The sequence below is a fragment of the Octopus sinensis genome, linkage group LG4, assembly GCF_006345805.1.
Source record: "Octopus sinensis linkage group LG4, ASM634580v1, whole genome shotgun sequence".
NCBI classification, from domain to species: domain Eukaryota; kingdom Metazoa; phylum Mollusca; class Cephalopoda; order Octopoda; family Octopodidae; genus Octopus; species Octopus sinensis.
In genome coordinates, this window is record NC_043000.1 from 132,183,529 (window position 1) to 132,207,011 (window position 23,483).

At 33.4% G+C, this 23,483-nt stretch overlaps 1 protein-coding gene and 1 long non-coding RNA gene across 6 annotated transcripts in view; one reads left to right on the forward strand and one right to left on the reverse strand.

Annotated features, from left to right (window-relative positions):
* Nucleotides 1-23,483, reverse strand: part of LOC115211046 (nucleosome-remodeling factor subunit BPTF) — an 88,007-nt gene that overhangs the window by 40,207 nt on the left and 24,317 nt on the right. For 4 of the 5 annotated variants that reach the window (XM_029779917.2, XM_029779921.2, XM_029779920.2 and 1 more), the window contains 4 exons: nt 4,642-4,762; nt 3,173-3,294; nt 2,511-2,716; nt 781-968 (listed from right to left, as the gene is read on the reverse strand). In XM_029779917.2, the coding sequence (XP_029635777.1) occupies nt 781-968; nt 2,511-2,716; nt 3,173-3,294; nt 4,642-4,762 (637 nt within the window). The remainder of the gene's footprint in view (nt 1-780; nt 969-2,510; nt 2,717-3,172; nt 3,295-4,641; nt 4,763-23,483) is intronic. The other variant, XM_029779918.2, reaches the window with a different exon arrangement.
* On the forward strand, nt 13,985-17,103 carry LOC118763137. Its single transcript, XR_004998893.1, has 3 exons — nt 13,985-14,031; nt 16,380-16,438; nt 17,018-17,103. It is a non-coding gene; the product is annotated as an uncharacterized LOC118763137 (long non-coding RNA).

The window sequence follows — 23,483 nt, forward strand, 5'->3', positions numbered from 1 at the left end:
TGTAAAAAAGCATACAAAGAATCCTTTAAACAACAGTCTTCAATTATAGCCTTGTAAGTGAAATTGGATAAATGAATACTATATGTGGAAACCCGTCAGACAGACTATTCCTACTCTTCAGTGGTAGACAATCCATTGAGCAGTTTCACACCACCAACTGATTCTTGGATACCTTCATCAGAGTCCTCTCTGTTACAAGCATGCATTCAGACTAGGTTTCCCATAAAGAGTAGTGTCTGTGGCTCCACTTTACCTTCATCAGTCTCCAAGGCCCTGAAAAAAGACCATAGGACTGGTTCTTCATCATAGGGCTAAGCTTTAAAAGCAATTTTTAATACTTCATTGGAAGGAAATTTTAAACTGAACGTTTTGATGGTCACCACTGAAAGAAGTAAAGAAATTTTGATTTCTTTTCAACAATCACAAACCAGTTAGATCAAACTCAATATATTACTGGTACATAGTTTATTGGTTCTAGGCAGATGGAAGCTAAGTCAATCTCTGCTGCATTTGCATTCAGAATGTTGAGCTGAACATTTCTGCCAACTTGAAAGAAGTAAAGAAATACTTAAGGGTAATAGACTTAATCCAACATCCTTGCCAACACCATCATCCAGTCAAGGATGCCTTTAGCAGAGTTTGCTCTCCTGCAAGAATTTGGAGCAGTTCTTGGTCTGAGCATAACTTGAGTTATATACACAATGATTGCTATTTCATCTAACAAATTTTATAGAATAAAAAAGTTTAAAAAATATGAAATTCTGAACATGGTTTTAGTACCTCTTGAGCAAAAGACGGCATCTGTGAATTCACTATTTGTTGTGAATTTTCCTGAGAGTCACCACCACTTTCTTGACGCTGCTTTTCCTCTTCTCTTCTCCTTATTTCTTCCTCTTCTCGAGCTTTCCTTTCAGCTTCTTCTTGAACTCTTTTAGCTATTCTTTCAGCTTGTATTTTCAAACAAGTTGCTAAATGACAAACAAATGAAACAGTGAGTATTCAAAAGCTAATGCATATACTGACATAATAATTAAAGACAAAAACAAATGTAAGCTATATCAAGGTTTATGAATCGAAACTAATATTATTTAATTCTTAATTAGCTGTATAGCTCTAAGGTAAACTTGACCATGGCAGGATCTGCACTCAGAATGTAAAGAACCACAAGGAAAACTGCAAGGCATTATTATGCTCTAACCATTCTGCCAATCCACTAACTTTAGTAACTGTTTACATAAGCACAAGGTCAGAAATTTAGAGGAGGGTAACAGTCAATTATATCACCCTCAGTATGTGACTGGTACTTTATTTTATCGATTCCAAAACAATAAAAACAAAGTTGGCATCAGCACAATTTGAACTCAGAATGCTAAGAATCAAAGCAAATATGTTCAAGCATTTTTTCCAACACTATACCAATCCTGCCAATCTACAGCCCTAATAATCCTTTCTACTAAAGGCACAAAACCCAAAATTTGGGAGAAGGGACTACTTGATTACATCGATCCCCTAGTGTTTCAATGACAATTTATCAACCAAGAAAGAATGAAAGGCAAAGTTGACCTCAGCAGGAATTTGAACTCAGAATGTAGTGACGGGCAAAATACTGCCAAGCATTTTGTCCAGCATGCTAACAATTCTGCCAGCTCACTACCTTAACTAATAATAATAATAATAATGATAATAATAATAATAATAATAATAATAATAATATATTGACAAAATGCACTCACATGATATGGTTTATCCATTTGACATCAGGGTCAACAAAAAAACAAAAAGTAGAGTATTATACTGACTTCATGTAGGAAATTCTTAAATATTAGAATAAAAAAATTGACAAGGTTGTGACTCAGCTAATTATCTTTGGGGCTTTGAGAACTATGGCAAAAAATTTAAGAGGAAATCTTGTAAAACTAGATCTTAATCTGGGAGTGAATGCAGTGCAGGAAACTAGCTTACTTGGATCAGCAAGAATTATCAAGGAAGTAAGGACATATAAGAATGTCATGGAGGAAACTTAATAGGAAAAAGGATAAAAATACTTCTGTTCCTTGATCCTGAGTTGTGGTCTGACAGAAAGTATGGTTAAAACATTAATGCCATATAACAGCAAAAAATAACATTATAAGTGCAAGCGTGGTTGTGTGTGCTTTGCAACCACATGGTTCCAGGTTCAGTCCCACTGTGTGGCACTTTGGGCAAGTGCCTGCTACTATAGTCTCTGGCTGACCAAAGCCTTGAGAGAGGATTTGGGAGATGGAAACTGAAAGAAGCCTATTATGCGTGTGTGTGAGTTTGTCCCCCACCACTTCAACAACCTGTGTTTGTGTGTATGTCCCTGTAACTTAGCAGTCTGACAAAAGAGACCGATAGAATATGTACCCGGCTTAAAACAAAATACATGTACTAGGGTCAATTCGTTTAACTTAAATTTTTCAAGGTGGTGCCCCAGCATGACCACGGTCTAATGACTGAAAGAAGTAAAAGATAAAAGATAATAATAATACCATTTTCAATTTCTAAAACAGATTTTTTGCTTCCTTTCGCAGAATTGGTGAGATCTTCAGTCAAATTCATCTGTTTTAGGATTTCTTCCTTCATATCTTCAAGAGCCATAACTAGCTCTGCTTCAAACTCGTTTCTGTCAAGGCAGTCAATTAATTCCTCTAGTTCAGCCTTTGTGCTATAATACCAGGACTGACTGTCTTTCTCACTGTTAATAAAAATCATTGCTTAGTAATCTCATTTCAGAAAGAACAAAAAAATGAAAGCTGAAATACCTAACACCAGACTAAAAAATCAAGAGAGACATTTATGCATGTATATTTAATGCTTTAAAAATTATTTAACGTTCTCAATTTGCAAACCAAATACATTTTAGTCAGTGAATAATTTCATACAACATATGACAAATTTATTTTGAAGGTCACTTAATTATAGAAAACATAAACATACCAGTAATACAACTGGTGCAATTATTTTATACACACACACACACACACACTTGAGGCTTTGTCATGCCTTAAAGAGAAAGAAAATCTATTGCTTGGGATATAGAAACTTTAGAATGAGAATTTAAACAAGCAAATTCTATTCTAGGCACCAGTCATAGTTTTAACAAAGAATTATGTGAAAATTTCTAAAACAAATATTTTAAACTGTAACTTACACAACCATTCTACGAATTAGGAACCAATAATTTCGCCCATGCCTATCATAACCAATAGGTTCATGTCGACATAGTAAGCCACTGCGTTCTGATTCAGAGAGGCAATCAGTCAGCCCTTTCACCTAAAAAAGAAGAAAATTAGATAATAAATAATAACCACAATTGACATCTGTTGACCAAAAGCAAGGATAGTTTTAGAGAAAGAATGTATGTTCAACTGAGATCGATATTGAAAAGTCTAGCAGGGTTTGTCTTAAGACAATGTAGCACCTATATATACATGTGTGTGTGAGAGAGAGAGAATCTATGAGCTGACAGTCATATTGACTTCATGACTTCTAAATGAGATATTGGAAGCATCCTTTTGAAATAAATTTGCAAATTGCAAACTGTTTCACATAAAAATAATTGCATGTCATTCTCTAATCCATTTCTGTTTCTAAACAAGAATTTATATCAGCTTATTACAAAATTTAAAAAACAGAAAACTGTACTCAAGGTACTTATAGGCTTCTAACAATAATTGGTATTCAATATAATTCATATGGTATCACACTAAATCATTTGTTCTCGACCCTCCCTTTTTATTTTTTTTTTGTAATTTAGAAGCACTTTGGATACAAAATAGAAAATTAATGGCACACTTCACATGAAAACTTAATAGAAAATTGTTTAGAAGCGAAAAAATTTAAATAACATGTTTTTTAAAACAGAGAAGGTTTTCTAAAGCCTTAAATTATATTTTCAAAAATGTTCAGTGTAATGTACCTCAATTTCACTTAATGCAACAATGTGCTGAGTTACACTGACAACTGCTACACTAAATAAAAACATCCAGTTTCTATCACTCTTTCATGTGTCATACCCTCCTTGAAAGTTACAGTGGATATGATGCCATGTTAAAAACAGTAGTTAAGTTTCCCTCCAATCTTACCCTAGTCTTAAAAAGGAAGCATATATTAAATCATGTGGTCCTAGATACACTGTGACTGAAAAAATGAGTTGGTCACAGTAGAAATGGCTTTGGTCATAAAAATACTCGAGCAGCTGTTTCTACAGCTGGATGCCATTCCTAACGCCAACCACTCTGAGAGTATAGTGGGTGCTTTTTACAACAATAAGACTTATATTTCATAAACACTAATAATAATTCTAATTTGGAAATGTTGACAACTACTTTAGTTTAAAATTTTTTTTAATAATTAATAGAAACATATGGTCAATATTAAATTAAGGAAGAGGTGAAAATAAAACTATGGAAGATTCTAATCGGAATTAAATTAAAAGATTGTAAAAAAAATAAAAATAAAACTAGAATTCTAGAGTATCAATAACTGAATATTAACAAATGAACGCTGTGATTTTTTTTTTTTATTAAATGGCTATAAAAGAAAATTATAAGAAACTAATAACTTGGTTCCATTATAATTTCAGATTTATGAAATTAAAAAAAAAAGTGTATCACTAACTTGATGAGATTTGCATACACTGCATAACCAATCATCCTCAGGAACTTCTTGAAGAGGTGGGTCAACACAGCTTAAATGGTATACAGCAGGGCAGGTTTCACAGCAGAGAAGATCACCCAGTCTACAATAACATGGAGCAGGAGAAAAATTAAACGACTGAACAAGGTTAGCAGGCTAATGTATATCAACAAAACAACAATTCGCAATAAACTGAAAAAAAAAAATGACAGAGATTATCCCATTTCACTGTTGAAATACACTATAAAACATATCACATTTTATAACATAAGTATATGAGGAATGACAGTGGGTCTGACGAAAGAAAGAAAGATATATAGAAAGTAAAGCTTATGCATATTAAGACAAAGTTGTGTTTTTCTGAAGATTTATCATTGTCTTTCTTATATAAGAGAAAGATCTTCCTTTGAAACAGACTTTTTCTGTTACTTCACTATACTATAAAACATGTATTTGGAAAGTATTCAAAAGAGTATACAGCAGCTAATAAAAAAGAAACAGAATTTGTACATAAGAAACTTAAAACAAAGATGCTTTCATTATTTTGCTTTTTTAATATTGAAAATAAATTTTTTTTTGATTTCTTTTATATCTAAAATTGAACTACTGAGGTGTCATTTGATAAATGCACCAACATAAAGAATATATTCTACCAAGGCTTTTTGACTACTTTTCCTTCATCTGTGGGAGCCTCACAAAATAGCATTCCCTAAATTTCTAGGGCACCAAAAAGGTCAGTTCACATAACTGTCTGTCTTTCAATATTTCATCAATGACCTTTTCAAGTCAGACTTCACTTATTTTTGTCTGACAGCCCTTCTGTAATCACTATTCTTTCAATGTACTCCAGTTCCTACTACAGCAAAATCTAGACTCAAATCAGATGTAAATACAATTATTTCCAAGTACATTGAACCTATATTATCAAATAACCAACTCTTTCAACTAAAGCTAGATTCATTTAACAATTAGTATGCAACTCTAAACCATATCACAGTAGTTTATTATGTATAAATGAGAAAGAGTATTGCCTATAGACTGCAAGAGCTTTTTCAAATGAAAGGAAAACAATGGGTGGATAAGATTGGTGTGAATGATGAAAAGACCAATGATTTTTGTTATGTAAGAAGAATTAGAATGGGGTAAAAACTTATAGGGCAGTGATTCTTGGAATAAAAGACTCAAGATGATGTTTAACACACAGCTCAGAAAGAAACAGTAAATGAGTGATAAGAGGAACAATATAAATAGCAAGGAGTAATAAATGACATTAATTTGAAGTTGGATTCAGATATTAAATTCCGGAAAGCATCAGCTATTGAAAAATGAATAAGGCAAGCCAAGTTCATAATAAAAAATATTTGTCAAAAACTTTGATGATTACATAGTGTCTTTACTGCTCACATTTGAGAACTGTATATTGGTGTTTATATGCAGCAAGAAGAACCAAGACACCAAAATAAGTGTAATGGCAACAGATACGATACATCACTAATGATGATTGTCTTCAATACATTTTCAACTTGGCCACCTGTAATTCCATATGGAATTTAATCAAGCTTATTTCTTCAGAGAAGTTCAATTTATTGTTTGTCTCCTCAGTATTTTTTTTATATATGAAATGTCTTTCTATTATTTCTGATACTTTAACTTCTAAATACTCTAGAATTTAGTAAAAATTATAAATTCTTGAACCTCAACTTCCTATATTGATATTACCACTTGTTATTTCACTGTTGAATGTACAAAGATTAATGAGAACAATCTGAAGATTTAGGGCTAACAAATATGCGAAAGTTATCAATGAGAACCACAGTTCCTTAAAGGTATATACAAACAAAATGCAAATTTAAACCCAACAAAAATCTTTCAAAAAGTTATGTATGCTACTCCCTAGTAGCAGTCCTGAACTAATCATGGATCCTTACAGATTAGAAGAGAAGAAGCTTCATAACAATAGTTAAGGAAAAGATATACATTTATTAACAGCATATAAGCAATGAGCTTGAATCTTTAAATGTTAAGAGCAATGAAAGGATTGTTAGTAGATGAGAACATATGGATCCATAATTATAGTTAAGGACAAAACTGCACCTTTAAAACAGATAGGACCAATTGGATCACCTTTAGTGGAAATGAAAGTGGAATTTTTTTTCCATCTGAGCATATGATAAAACATGTTCATGATCTTTATATAGAAAGATGACAGTAAATATGTAAGGTAGATACTTCAATTTCAATACTTATTGTCAAAATTACTTACCTTAAAAAGTTAATCAGGCAACCTATTAGATATATCATATAATATACCAGACATTATAAACATATCTTATCATCTGATAAAAATCTAAAAGACATAATCTACCATGTTAGATCTATCTTATCTCATACATAAATATAAATTAGATGATAGACAGTTGTACAATTGGAGAAATGAAGCTGGATGGAATGCATATGATACACAACTGCACAACACAACATCGTTGCATGATACAACATACAAAATGGTACAACACATAATTTTACAAAATAGATATGACAATACATAAATGATGATGAATATATGTACATGACACAATACTAATTTGAAACATACATACAATAGAAACCTACTGAATACACATACAAACAAATGTTTCATAGCAAACATGCCATATGGAGGTGTCAAACAAAATACAACCAAACTATCAAGCACATATCCCATCTAACATACAAAACTATCTTGCACACATCTCACATACAGACTATTACTATCACTTTCATCTAAACTTATTAAGTGTAAAGGATAAAAATAAAACTTTAACAAAATTAGTAATTTGCTTGAAACAAATTACTAATTTAAATGCTAATTTATTACATTTGTCAAATTAATAACAATTTTACAATATATAAACATTAAACTATATATAATTTTACTATATATAATATACTATATGCTTATATATAATTTTACTATATATAAACATTAAATATAAGAAATAAATTATAATGCATGTAGATATATCCCTGAACACTTAACATTTATAAATGTAAATGAAGTATATACTAACTGAACTTTACAGAAGCATGTAAGCACAGCAAGCACACACTCACATAAACATATCTAATACAGTTATTCATTCATAAATATACTATGTCAATGTTTTTTTTTTTTCATAATGCAGACAAAATAATATACAAATGTTATGTATACTTCCATAAATACATTGTCACTTTTCATAACACACAAACATAATCCTACCATAGCATTCGCATTCATGAATAAACTGTCACATTTTACAAAACACACATACACAAACCTACATAAACAATTACAAAATCAAAAGATGCTTAAACAAATGATCAAATTACAAATGAAACAGAAAAATAAATATAAATCTCTTCCCAAAATAAAATATTTTTAAGATGACAATAACAAACATATTAGGTGAATTTAAAGCCATTGTTAAATCTGTTAACCCTATATGGATGAATCAATTTGATTACATATCATCCATATAATATTACTAAATTAATGTTAGTAGCTATAGAAGACATTGGCTACGACATATCACACACACACATATACACACAAACACATAGACACCATGCAGGTGTGAAGGTATATTTTGTTCTTTTTTCCTGACAGCATCTATGCATGCATTTATATGGTCTGTTGATATGCATGCATATGCAATGCATTAACTGCCTAAATTAATGAATGAAGTTAGATCTATGAATATATTTTAGTTATCAAACATACAGCTATGTGTATGTGTGTGTATGTGAAAGAATTTAGTTACTGAAAATACTGAAGAGACTATTGCAAGCATGAAGGATTGTTGATTTAAATTCCAGGCATTATATACATTAAGCTGCCACCAAAAGAAATAGAGAGAGAATGTAGAGAAGAATGCTTACAGAGTATTATATAGGCATATGAGAAATCATACAAGAAGGTCTGGTTTGTTATACATAAGCTATCCACAGTGAGAGAGGAAAACATTATGAAGAAAATCTATTTTGCTCTAACTGACCTTTTCCCTAATTAATGACATATACTAAATGAGATCAAAAACATTGAAAAGATATGATTCTAGCCCTCTATTCTTTGTTAACTCTCACACCCCTTAACCAATTATTTTGCAACACTACAGTGATCTGACCATTTATTGTTATACCTCAGTTTCCAAACTCGTATTTTCCATTATCTCTCAATAATTCAAACCCACATCATTTCTTCAAATCCCCATCACTCTAGATCATCAGATTCTTTGTATGCCAATCTATTTCATGATACCCGGTTGCTCTAACCCACAATTACTTATTTAGTTCCTCAGTACCAATTCATTTATTCTGTAATATATCTCACATCATCATTTCATGATACATTACTCAGTTTAAGCTCATCTATTCAGTGATTAACTGCATAAACTTACCGCAGTAGCTGCAGCCTATCTGTTCTGTGATAATTACATGGCTCAAGTTCATCTATTTCATCATAACTATCTACTATAGTTGATGGCATAAAATATGCAAGGGCACACCAGACACACCCTAATTTCAGCAGTGCATATTGAGGCAAAAAAAGTTGTTAATGCACTGAAGCTTATGCAAGGCCCAATTTTGCAAACAGGATCTGGGGTGATATTTTGGATACATTTTCTTTTGGAAAAAAGTGTCTGATGCATCATCAGACGTGTTATTTTGTGATACTAAAAATTTCAGATCATCTAATATCCTAATACCTTTCTTTTTAACATGATCAATCTACCTATTTTAGTTTATATCACTGCTACCCCTCCATGCATACAATCCCAATGAACAGAAATTTGATCAGATATTCTCAATATCTAAAACTAATTAATCCATGCCCAATCTATTTTGGCAAAAAAAAAAAAAAATAATAATAATAATATAATTGGTAGATTAATTTATATGCTAATTAAATAGGTTGTTCAGAATAATTTCAAAGCTTTGAAAGTAAATAAAAACTGCAACAAAGGTACACAAAGAAACAACAACAACAAAAGACAATGGCCAACACATGCACCAATTATGAAAGCAACATTTTATCAAATGTTACAGGTGGCAAATTAGAAATTAGAATATTTTTAACATGCAACACAAAAAGGAACTAATAATAATTTTATTAAAAAATCCAAAACCATTCCGAATGAGCCAAAATTCTCAAAGAATGGTATATTACCTTCTAGTCGTCAGCACATTTTAAAAGGAGTCGAGGGGAAAAAAATAATAATAAATGAAATTAATAAAATGTAACAAAAGAGAAAAAAATTCAAGTATTATTTCATAAATATGGACACACAAACATACACACACACGCACTCACACATATTCAAATATTATATACATACATATTGAACTATATATATATATATATATATATATATATATATATATATATATATATATATATATATATATATATATATATATATAACCATTCTTTATGTTATAGGCATGTTAAATTATTATATACACATTATATGATACATACATACTACATAGTATATATTATAATCATAGTAAATGGATTATATATACACACACACACACACACGCTACATAGGACATATTGTAGAAGTACTCTAAATATTGTATGTTACATATATGGGCATATACATAAGTATGTTTATGTGAATGTGTTATGTGAGTTTGTATGTGTGTATGTGTATATATATGTGTGTGTGTATATATATATATATATATATATACACTCACACACGCACATACATACGTACCTGTACATACATGAGTGTATATATAAATATATTTGTATACACCTATATGTACATGTGTGTGTGTATATATATATATATATAGTACGGCTGTAAGGTACAAACATGACTGTGGTTAAAAACTTCTATTTCAAACCAAGTAGTTTTAAGTTCAGTTCCATTGTGTGACACACTGTAATACTTTACCAGTCATATCTGGTCCAAATATTCTCTCTTTTGTTCAAACCAACCAGATCCAACCTCTCACACCTACCCTACAATATCATTCTAAAACTATACAATCACATCATTGAAATCGCAAAGCTATGAGATAATGAATGATAAATTCAAATCTATGTGAACAAATAAGCATTACATTTGACAGAATAATCTGAATGCTAAAGGGTTAAGTGTTTTCCACTATAGCCCTGGGCTAACTAAAGCCTTCAGAATGGATTTCATAGACAGAAACAGAAAGAAGTCTGTAGTATGTATATATATACATATATATACAAGTATATATGTGTATATATTTGTCTCCTTATCTTGAAATCATACAATAGTTGTAGACAACCATTGCTGTTTTACAAGCAGTATTCTTTGTTTCTGATTTATTGTGAAAACACGTCTGACCATGGAGTAATATTACCTTGTTTGGAAAAAACGGTGAGTGACAGGAAGAGCATCCAACTGTAGAAAATCTGCCTCAATAAATTCCAGCTGATCCATACAAGCACAGATGAGTGAACACTAAAACCAGGATGATAGTTGTTGTGGCCAATGCTGGTGTTTCATAACTGACACGTAAAAAGCACCCACTACACTCTTGGAATGGTTGGCATTAGGAAGGGCATCCAGCCATAGAAACCAGGCCAAATCAGATTGAAACCTTGTGCAGCTCCCCAGCTTACCAGTTTTCAGTCAAACTGTCCAACCCAAGCCAGTATGGAAAACAGACGTTAAATGATGATGATCACATACACACACATACATGTATAGACATATAAAAAGTTGTGTATGTATGTATATACACACACGTTTATATACATACATTTGTATATCATCATTATCAAATGTCCACTTTTACATGCTCATATGAGCCAGATGGAATTTGCTGAGACAGAGTTTCTACTGCAAAATGCCCCTCCTGTCAGCAACCCTCACTGGTTTCCAAGCCAGTTAACATTTCCTCACAGCCAGACATGTTTTCATGGAAGACTGGAAACAAACATCACTTGTATGATAGTGATGCTCGTTTATAATCAAGACAAGGGTACAATCAAGCACACATACACAGACATACTACACATACACTGCAACTATTCTACTTTCATTCTCTTATTTCCCTCTATATTCCTTATCTTTTCTACAATAATTTGAACTCAAATATTTCCTCATATCGTCTCTGATGAAGGGATATCCATTATATCCCAGAAACAGCTGTAGGACTATTTCATTATAAATGTCCTGAAATCTCCTCAAAGCCTTGGATTTGTTATCTTATTCAGTCAGAGAGAGAGAGAGAGAGAAACCTACCCACCATAAAGGGCTTCTTTCAGTTTCTACCTATCAAATCTAAAGATAAGCCTTTGGTTGACCTGAAGCTTCAATAGAAGACACTTGCTCAAGGTGCCACACAATGGGACTAAACATCATCATCATCACTGTTTCTGAGACTACATGGCTGGGAAGCAAGCTTCTAACAATACAATCACAACTGTGCCATATATATATACAACACATGTTTATATGCATACACATACACACACTATATATATATATATATATATATATATATATGGGTGTGTGTGATATATATATATATATGTTTACATTACATGCACATGTGTGTATTTAGGCACACACACATAAATGTATGTACGTGTGATCAGTCTCTAAAGTGGTTTGTGTCAGTCTGCTTCAGCAAGACAGTAAAATCGATAAAAAGAATAAAGTGTATATATGTATATCAATATTATGAACCTTCTCGTAGTAAACAACAGATGAGGGTTACAAATTTTCTCACTGAACAACCAGCACGGACAATTTGTTTACAATGACCAGATGTTAAGGCTGCACCACATCGGCTCATTCCCTACATCAAAATCAACATTGTACAGGTACACAGTGTGCAATATGTCAGCTGTCAAAGTGATCACAGAACAACATGATGTGTTTTGCCAAGAACACAACCCATTGCCCAGTCCAGGATTCAAAGCCACAATATTACAGTCACAAGTGCAACACTCTAACCAATAGGCCATGCATACTCACATACACAAATACTATATAGTTTATGCATAATATACATATTTTATAAGCTATACATCCTTGTGATATCAGTGTCTGAAAATATGCTGATTTTTTATATACTGTAGCGGCGAGGTTTGAGTGGCATGTGGTGACTGGCTGCCTCCCACTGATGATCTCCAGTAGAATGAAATCACATGATATGGGAGTTCTGACACCCATGACAGATAATTTTCATCTGCTACAATCTACGTTTGTGCTTTTAGATATCAATTGTCTATATGAGAAGATCTCTCAAGGCTAATAACGCAGTATTCAGTGTTCCAACAAGACATCCACATTAGGTTGGATATTAAGACACAAACACACACACACATATATTTTATATAGAAAGCCAAGAACTATATATGAATGCAAGCATATTCTTTCTATGCTTTCAATGTATGGAAAAAACGGGTCTCTTGACAAGGCATTTCGTCATTTGTTGATCACTCCTCAGAGCAAACATAACCTATTTCTTTCTCTTTTTTCCTGCACATCTAAAGCATAAAAGAAATACATTTACATTCTAACATAGTTCTTTATCATGACTAATGGCTTTCTAATTATCTAACTTCTGATTCATATTATGATGTGCACAAAATAATATATATCATTAACAAATTTCTAAATCACAAATAAGCTAATTAAGCTGCCCATCTTGGTGGTAGCTCAATATATCATCATCATCATCGTTTAGCGTCCGTTTTCCATGCTAGCATGGGTTGGACGGGTCAACTGGGGTCTGTGAAGCTGGAAGGCTTCATCAGGCCCAGTCAGATCTGGCAGTGTTTCTACGGCTGGATGCCCTTCCTAACGCCAACCACTCCGCGAATGTAGTGGGTGTTTTTTACGTGCCACCTGCACAGGTGCCAGACAGAGCTGGCGAACGGCCACGAACGGATGGTGCTTTTACGTGTCACCGGCACGGGGCCAGGCGATGCTGGCAACGGACACGAACGGATGGTGCTTTTACGTGCCACCGACACGGGGCCAGACAGAGCTGGCTATATATATACATATACCTGTAATATAATATGTGACAATTATTCGGATGGCAGGGCAGAAATTTGCACCGGCATCTCTTATCGAGGCAATCAAAATATGCTATATCTATGATATCACAGATAAATTCCTCTATTTACATAATATCGAGGTCTCTTTCATTCTTTTGTTGTCTTACCATTACTATAAATATATATATATATATATATATATACACACACACACACATCAACTGACACTCCATTCTATGCTATCAATTGGGGAAGGAGACGAGATATGTCTTGTCTGAAGTGTGATCAACAAATAATAGAAAGAAATGTCAGGAGACACCTTAATGCACATCGATAGCCAAAAAGAAGTGAGTTTAAGTCTTTATCTCAACTAATGCTTTTCTAATATTAAAATTTATTTCAGTATTTCTGCTTCGCACTGTCTTGTGCATGAAGTAAGTACATACATATATAAATATTAATGTTTGTATCTATGTATAATTATACAGACACAGAAAACAGTCAAGCATTAACTAAAGGATGATTCAAAGCCATTCAGAAGACAAACATATTTATCATATTTTTACAAGTAAACATTTAACAGTTACTTCAAAATTTCAACTTAGTCATCCTTGTCAAAGTAACTGTCACACATTTTCCTGCGAAGATAACAGCTGTGTGGTTAAGAAATTCACTTCTCAACCACATGGTTTCAAGTTCAGCCCCACTGTGCAGCACCTTGGGCAAGTATCTTCTATAGCCTTGGGTTGGCCAAAGTTCTGTGTGTGGATTTGGTAGACAGAAACAAGATAAAATATATTGTATATTACACTACATGTGTGTGCATGTATATACATGTATGTATGTACATGTGTTTGTTTACATTTATGCTTCTCCAAAAATTGCAAGTTACAAGCAATGATGATGATGTTATTTCTCCTGTTAAACAATCCACTGGTTTTCCATCTTCACAGACACGTCTGGTTGTAAAACAATGCTACGCTAATATATTGATATGGTATTACTGAACAAATATATATATGCATGTTAAAAATTATATATATGTATATATCATCATCATTTTAATGTCCACTTTTCTATTAGCATAGGACAGATGAAATCCAATGAGGAAGATTTTCTAAAGCCAGGTGCCTTTCCTGCTGTCAAACCTCACCTGTTTCCAAGTAATATTTCTCTTTATCCTTTGAACACACCTTGTCACATTGTGCATGTTGATTCTGCCTGAAAATGACATTAAGAGTACAAGTACTTGTGAAATGCTCAGCCACTTACAAGTTACCAGTAACCCAGTTATTGAATAACTGAATCCTCACCAGTGAAGGACGTAAATCCACTATCACCACATATCACGCATAGCTAAGCACAGGAATGGCTGCAGTTGAGAAGCTTGCTTCCTAACCATGTTGTCTCAGGTTCAATCCAACTGCAAAACACCTTGGGCAAATATTTTCTATAATAGTATCAAGCTGATCTTAGCCTTATTTTACATATCATTATCCTCATTTAGCTTTCATCTTGCTATACCTACATGAATTTGTTAAGACAGATTTTCTAATGCTGGATACCCTTCTGGTCACCAACCCTCACCTGTTTCCTGGCACACATACATAATATTTGTTCTTATTTTTATGTTTGTTTTTACCATGCTGGCATTAGTAACTGAGGCATTGATTTTCAGTCAGATGGCCTTCCTGGTGCTAACTCTTAATCGTTTTTCAAGTAAAGCATCTCTTATTTCACATGCTTCTGAAGCCACAAAGTATGCAAATGATTTATTGACAGGAGAAGTACCAACAACACCACTGAAATAATGTGCTTCTCCTATAAACAAGCATAGATATAAACAAAAAACACACACACACACCCATGATGTGCTTCTTTTCAGTTTCTGTCAACCAAATCCAATCAAAATTTTAATCAACCCAGAGCTAGAGTAGCAAACACTTGCCCAAGGTGGTGTAATCAAAAATCATGTAACTGGGAAGTGAACTTCTTAAGAATATAGTCATGCTGCGCCTATAACATTATATATATATATAATTATGTGTATATATGTGTTATATATATATATTATATTGTATAGCTGATAATACACTTGGTCATGAGAAACAATTAAAAGGATTGATGACAGGAAAACCATTCATCCCTTCCTGTCACCAACTCTTTTACGCTAGCATAAAAAAAGGGATGTAAAATAATGCCAATGAATATGATATGAGAATTAACTACATATTCTATATGTACAATTGCATAAGTTGTTGGTTTAGTGACAATATGGTGATAAGTTCAAGCTTCACCATATCCCTTGGACAAGGAAGATAACTGCTTCTTAACAATAAGCTCCACTCATACCATAGTTAAGAGGTTAAAAGCACAAAGTGCAGCAATATGCTAATATCAAAATTTCCAATGACAAAACCACATCCTCTCATACTCACACAAACTTCCCATATGTTGTAGCATGCCACAAAATAAAAGAAGGAATGGAAAAGAAAAATGTAAGCATCTGGAATCTATTGATAAAAACAAGGGATGCCTCACTAAAATTGTTTTTGATGTTTGCCATGACCTTATTTTTGAGTGTGGGGGAGGAGGGCAACAAACTATGTAAATCCTCAGTTGTTTCCCTATAAAGTACCTTTGCTCAACTTCCATGTTATGTATACTGTTGTTTTTTTTCTTTCTGCTATTACAGTTTCCTTGGAATGTGGAACAGATATAATGGGGAAGTAAGAAGTAGAGATGAACATAAATGTAAGTACAGTTAAACTGTATATATAATATACAATTGAAATCTAAAAAATCGTTATCATCATCATCACCATCAGCTACATTACAGAAAAACATAGTTCCAATCAGATTAAATATAAGTATTCAGGCAATTTATTTGATTATAGCAAATACTAGTAGTTTAATTAAAGCTTTGATATTGAAATATGAATAAAGTCATTTCAATACTGAACAAAGGAAAAATTGCTAAATTCATAATTAGGATTATTAAAGCTGAAATATAGATTAAAGTTAATTTTCTCTTCCTGAAGCGTTGTTTTAGACTTCATCACTCTTCCTTGCGTAAGGTATGTTTCATTGAACAAAAAATTATAATAATAATCAAGAAGATGTTAAAAAAAAAAAAAGAGATAATAATTATTTACAGCAAGACAAATATGAAGTTGGGGAAAAAAATAATTGCAGATTCTGTTATTTCAAACTATGATACTTGTTTTTGAATAAACTTTTATTTAACTATGTTCATGTTAATATACCATTTTGAAAATGCAGATTCTTATTGTTAATTATTTTGCTTCCATTGTTTATTCTTGTTTATTTTAGGCTGTCCAATTAAAGACGAAAACAAGGAAAATTTGAGCAAATTCTATAGCTATAATTCAAATCGGAATACGAAGCCTCGGCAACTGCTTGTAAAGTCAACCAAGAATTTGTCGAGGGATCTATCAATGAACATACTGTTCAACATTAGGTCTAAAAAGTTTGCAATTGAGACAAGAACTTTCATGATAAGAAAAGTTGCAGGTAACTTTCTATGATTAACAATGAATTACTGAAGGTCATTACTGAAATATGGTCTCAAGTTGTGTTTTTTAATACTGGATATAGCTTATTCAATTCACCCACAAATCAGACATGTTATGCCATGTGCCCTTCTTTTTTTAATACCATATAATATGATCTGAAGGAGATTGGGTAACTAATTTTCGCAGATCTAATGACAGCATAGAAGCTTTCTCTTTTGCTTGTTGACCATAGTATTCTTTGAAAAGGTAGAACTTGAACTTAATACACCAAAACTTAGCTACTGTGAAAGAGTCTGAGTTATTTCCATAAAGCTTGATTTCAAAATAAGCTTTGATAAATAAAAATAATGCAATATTAAGAGCTATCATTTGGTGCAAAAATAATCACAGTTTTTTAGTAACGGCTTTAAAACATATCTCAGCTCAGAATAAATTTTATTAATTAAAATAGTAATTACAATCAACTAGAAACAAGTCTATTTACTCTTGTAACAGAGAATTCTGGGCTCCAGAAGCTAATGAATTCTTCAAAGGCATTTTGAACTGCTGCAGGACTGTTGCAGACCTTTTGCAGTCATTTATCAAAATGATTTGATAAGTGGAAAGTCTCAGAAAGAACAGTCTGGGAAGAAAGCTAGAAACGGCAATTCTGTAGTCCAGGTCATGCAACTTCTTCAGAGTGATTAATGAAACAAATGGCAATACAGTGTCACGAAGAAGAATGGTTACTCTTTGATTTACCAATGCTGGACCAATTCTTGGTGATTTTTCTAGTAATACTTTTATTTTTTGATGTGACAGGGTCATGAAATACTACTAGATGCTATCACTTACTGACAACCAGACAATGACCATAACCACTTGTTTTGAGAAAGTATTTTGGTGCTTCACCTCAGTCTAGCTACACTACGGAATGCCATCTACTGTTGTACAGAATCCATTTTAAAACAAGTTGCAGAAGAACAGAACATTGATTACCTAAAATTTGTACAACATTGAAAAGTTGGCAAATGGGCACAATATGAGTTGAATAAAAATCAGAAAAATTGCCATTATGATGTCTGCCTTGTACTTCTTTTGCACAAGAAAAAATTACACCTATATTTTCTATCCATACCTTATTATAGGAGGTCTGAGCAGAAAATCACATCTGTATATCCTGTATACTATATATTCACAGATTTCGGAAAAAATATATGCTTAGCATTCTAAATAGGAAGTTGGTTTTAAATGTTAGTCCCTATAAAGAACCTTCAGATAAATTTGGTGAGTTAATATATTAAATCTCTATAAAGATGAAATAATAAGAAAAGCCCCCATAAATCACATTTTCCAGAATATTAACAACTTTTGCAGCTTTTTTTTAATATTTTTATATTGCATTTCAATCAATCAAATCTTCAATTACTTGGCTTTCAATTGATAATCTAAATTTTTCTATACAGGCTTTCACAGTTTACTATTATGGATGATAGCATAGTAATTGTGACTGTTTAACACTGCACTGGAAAGATGTTTCTTTTTATTATGACAAGAACTCTGTCAATTTCTACAATCTGCATTCAATTGTTCAATCAAGAGAAATAACTATTCATTAAATTGATATGTAGGTGGAGATGCATGGTTTAGTGGTTTAAAGGCGGCGAGCTGGCAGAAACGTTAGCACGCCGGGCGAAATGCTTAGCGGTATTTCGTCTGTGTTACGTTCTGAGTTCAAATTCCGCCAAGGTCGACTTTGCCTTTCATCCTTTCGGGGTCGATAAATTAAGTACCAGTTACGCACTGGGGTCGATATAATCGACTTAATACCTATGTCTGTCCTTGTTTGTCCCCCCTGTGTTTAGCCCCTTGTGGGTAATAACGAAATAGGTTTAGTGGTTAGGGTGCTGGACCCATGATCATAAGATTGTGGTTTCAACCCCTGGATTGGGCAATGCATTGTGTTCTTGAGCAAGACACTTCATTTCACGTTGCTCCAGTCCATTCAGCTGGTAAAAATGAATAATCCTGCGATGGAAGATGTCTGGTCCAGAGAGAAATATATTCACCAGAGAAACCAGGAAAGCGACTCCAAGCTCCTTACAAAGATATGTGAGTGGCTGAATATTCCAGACAGTGTATGATCAGGCTAAATCAACATGACTACTTAACAAGAGCTGGGCCTTTGAATTGCAGGTACAATTAGACATGCTTCCACACAGTTTCCATGAACCCAATTCCACTCACAAGGCTTAGGTTGACCTAAAGCTACAGTTAAGACACTTGGCCAAGATGTTCTGAAAATTAGGAAATGCACTTCTTAACCACTTGGCTATGTCTGCATCCACAAAAATATAAATTCATGTTTAACATGGTCTAGGTAAATATATTTCCCATCTATATCATTCACTGATATTTCATATACATTTACATTTGATAGTATAGATTTAAAAAAAAACTAAAATGCTTATTATTGCAATTGAATAGAAAAGGATAAATATGTTTTTTTTCTTTTTTCGGTGATCCCCATTTGGGACTTTTCAAAAAATTTATCATAATTTCCAAAATAATTCACATGTGAAAAAATTTAAATATTATATATTATTTTAACTCCTAAGACACCTGGCAAAGCCAAAAAATATGAATAAAAAAAACTTGGCAGTTAATGGGTTAAGAAAGTGTTTAATAAAACAGTTTTAAAAATATATAAAGGAAATGTTGCCAGTTTCAAAGATGAATTTCATCTTGTCAAGTATCAGTGGAGATTTATAGGGGTTTGAAGTAGAAATGGTTAATCTTTTGTCTGGAGAGGAGTCAAAAATTAGGGTTAGGGGGGAAGAAGATTGGTAGGAGTGAAGAGAAGAGAGAAGGAAAGTAGGAGTGAAGAGAAGAGAGAAGGAAAGTAGGAGTGAAGAGAAGAAGTAGGAGCTGGAGGAGGTTAGATGAAGAGGGGAGGAGAGTTGAGCCCATGTGGCACAAAGGAGCAAAGAGAGAAGATTAATCTCTGTTCACAGTGCAAATGGGAGTCCAGATGGTCCCTGTGCAAGGACAATCCAAACACAGACAGGTGTTGCAAAGAGTGATCAGTAGAGCGGAAATGGCACAAGACTGGGGTATCATTGCCAAGTCGCATGTCTCAGAGGTCTTCTGTGAACCAGTCAGCCAAGCAGCATCCAATTTGCCTGATGTATAGAGAAGGGGAGAGAGAGCAGGAGATGACATTGGTAGAAGTGCAGGAGAAGGAGTCGGTGATGTGATAGGGTCAATGATGGGTGCCGGTGAGGAGGGTGGTGTTTGAATCAGCAATGTCATGTTTGGTTAAGTCCTATTTGGGGTGAAAAATCAATAAACTGATTCCTTATGAGGTTTTCCATTCAAGCAGGATGAAAAAAAAAAAAAATCGATAAAGCGATTCCTTATAGGATTTCTTACTAAAATTGGCTACACCCCATTTTCAACCATAACTTTTACCAATTTTGATGTATTAACTTGATGCTGGCGTTACTTAGGACACATGGGGTTTTTGAATGCTTTAAGATCTCCAAAAACAAAAAAACAAAAAAAAAAAAATCGATAAATTGATAAACCGATTCCTTATGGGATTTCCCAATCAAATTGTCTGCAACCCATTTTCAGTCAAACGTTTACCAATTTCAATGGATTTCATTCAAATTTCATATTTCATGTCAGTGTTACTTAGTTTGGTTTAAAACAAAGCACTTGATTAGCTTAATAATCCTAACTTAATCCAGGGCAATGCCGGGCTATACTGCTAGTATATATATATATATATATATATCATCATCATCATCATTTAACGTCCGTTTTATTTATATATATATATTTATTTATATATATATATATATATATCATCATTGTTTAACGTCCGCTTTCTATGGTGGCATGGGTTGGACAATTTGACTAAGAAATGGCGAACCAGATGGCTACACCAGGCTCCAATCTGATCTGGCATAGTTTCTACAGCTGGATGCCCTTTCTGATGCCAACCACTCCAAGAATGTAGTGGGTGCTTCTACGTGCCATCAGCATGAGGGCCAGTCAGGCGGTACTAGCAACGGCCACGCTCAAATGGTGTTTTTTATGTGCCACTTGCACACAAGCCAGTCCAGTGGCACTGGCAACGACCTCACTCGAATATTTTTTCATATGCCACTGGCACAAGTGCCAGTAAGGCAACGCTGGTAACCATCACACTCGAGTAGTGTTTTTTATGTGCCACTGGCATGGAAGCCAGTCAGCTACTCTGGCAACGATCACGCTCAGATGGTGCTCTTAGCGCTCCACTAGCATGGATGCCAGTCATCAAATTTGATTTCGATTTCACTTGCCTCAACATGTCTTTGCAAGCAGAGTTTAGTGTCCAATGAACGAAAGGTATGCATAAGTGGGCTGGTTACACCCATGGCATAAGCCATGGGTTATGGTCTCCCTTGGCTTGCCGGGTCTTCTCAAGCACAGCATATTTCCAAAGGTCTTGGTCATTAGTCATTGCCTCGGTGAGGACTAATGTTCGAAGGTCATGCTGCACCACTTCATCCCAGGTCTTCCTGAGTCTACCTCTTCCACAGGTTCCCTCAACCGCTAGGGTGTGGCAGTTTTTCATACAGATATCCTCATCCATTCTTACCACATGACCATACTAGCGCAGTCGTCTCTCTTGCACACCACATCTGATGCTTCTTAGGTCCAACTTTTCTTTCAAGGTACTCACTACACTCTGTCAAGTATGCACACTGGCATTACACATCCAACGGAACATACTGGCTTCATTCCTTGCAAGCTTACGCATGTCCTCAGCAGTCACAGCCTATGTTTCACTGCCATGTAGCATGGCTGTTCGTACACATGCATCATACAGTCTACCTTTTACTCTGAGCAAGAGGCCCTTTGTCACTGGCAGAGGTAAGAGCTCTCTGAACTTTGCCCAGGCTATTCTTATTCTAGCAGCTTCAATTTTCAGTGTTTATTGCTCCTGAGCATCTCCCACATACAAAAACTATCTTTCCAGTTAGCTTATATAAGGTAATATTGGTATCTCGATAACTTAAAATAGTTCAATTTAATTAAATCAGTATATAGTTAACATGTTCTTTAACCTCAGTTGCTCCCTTATTAAATACCAGTTAAATCCAATTGATCAATCTCCATAGAAACCATATAAGTTAATATTTAGATAAGTAATAAGTAAATAAATATTAGACTATTTCTTTGCAATTTTCTTTTCCTCCCTCTATTGTGGTAAAAATTTGGTATATACTCAAAATATTCAAAGAAGTTTTATACTTGTGTTAAAATTTCATTCTTAATAATCTTCTTGATTACCCTAAATTTTAACTTTATACAATAAGACAATATCATTTGAAATGATCTTTAGAAATTATTTGATTTATCTCTTTCTTAAATGGCTCTACCCTCCTGATCTTAGTATTTATAAGGACCTTTATATAAATAACCCTTCTAAACAAGTACCACTAAGAAACTATAAATATCATGTAGGGAGTAACAATAATAACTTCTTAAACCTATAATATAACCTTTAGTTTTAAAAAAAAATGAGTGTAAAATATGATTGTTCCATAACTTAAATATTCCTTCAGCTGATACCAGACATTAGTCTTTTACTGATATTAGCTAAATAAGTAAATATATAATTTTTAGTCTAATATATTTTGAATTATTACACTTTTTCTAAAAATCTTCTCTATTAGTGTTAATAATCTACATATACTTTACCATAGTATTAGTAATTAAGCTATTTTATTTCCTTTTGTATGTGTTCTGCCCTACTTGATTATTTTATTTTTTATTATCTTATAATTAGCCTGTATTTATTTATAAAATTAATCTAATTTTTGTATCTCTATAAATTCATACTTGTATAAAACTATACTAGTATATATACTACTTATAAAAAAACTGCTTAGATTGTAATTTTATTAATATACTAGCAGCATAGCCCGGCGTTGCCCGGGTATGTAAGAGCCCCTAGTAGGCAATGACTAATCCCAATCTAGTCCTTTCCCTCTAGGGAACGAAGGCGCATGTGTAGGTTGCAATGTCTTCTCTTCACTCCCAAATAACTATCAAACAGCTATCAATAATTCAACCCAACCAATTCCTACCAGGAAGAAATTACATTCGAGACTTTACCCCCAACACCGCCACTTCTGCTACTAGCTGCTGCAGCCGCAAGTTATTCGAATACTTTTTTGTTTACACTTTCTTTATAACTACCACTCCAAACGTTTTACCTTAAATTTTTT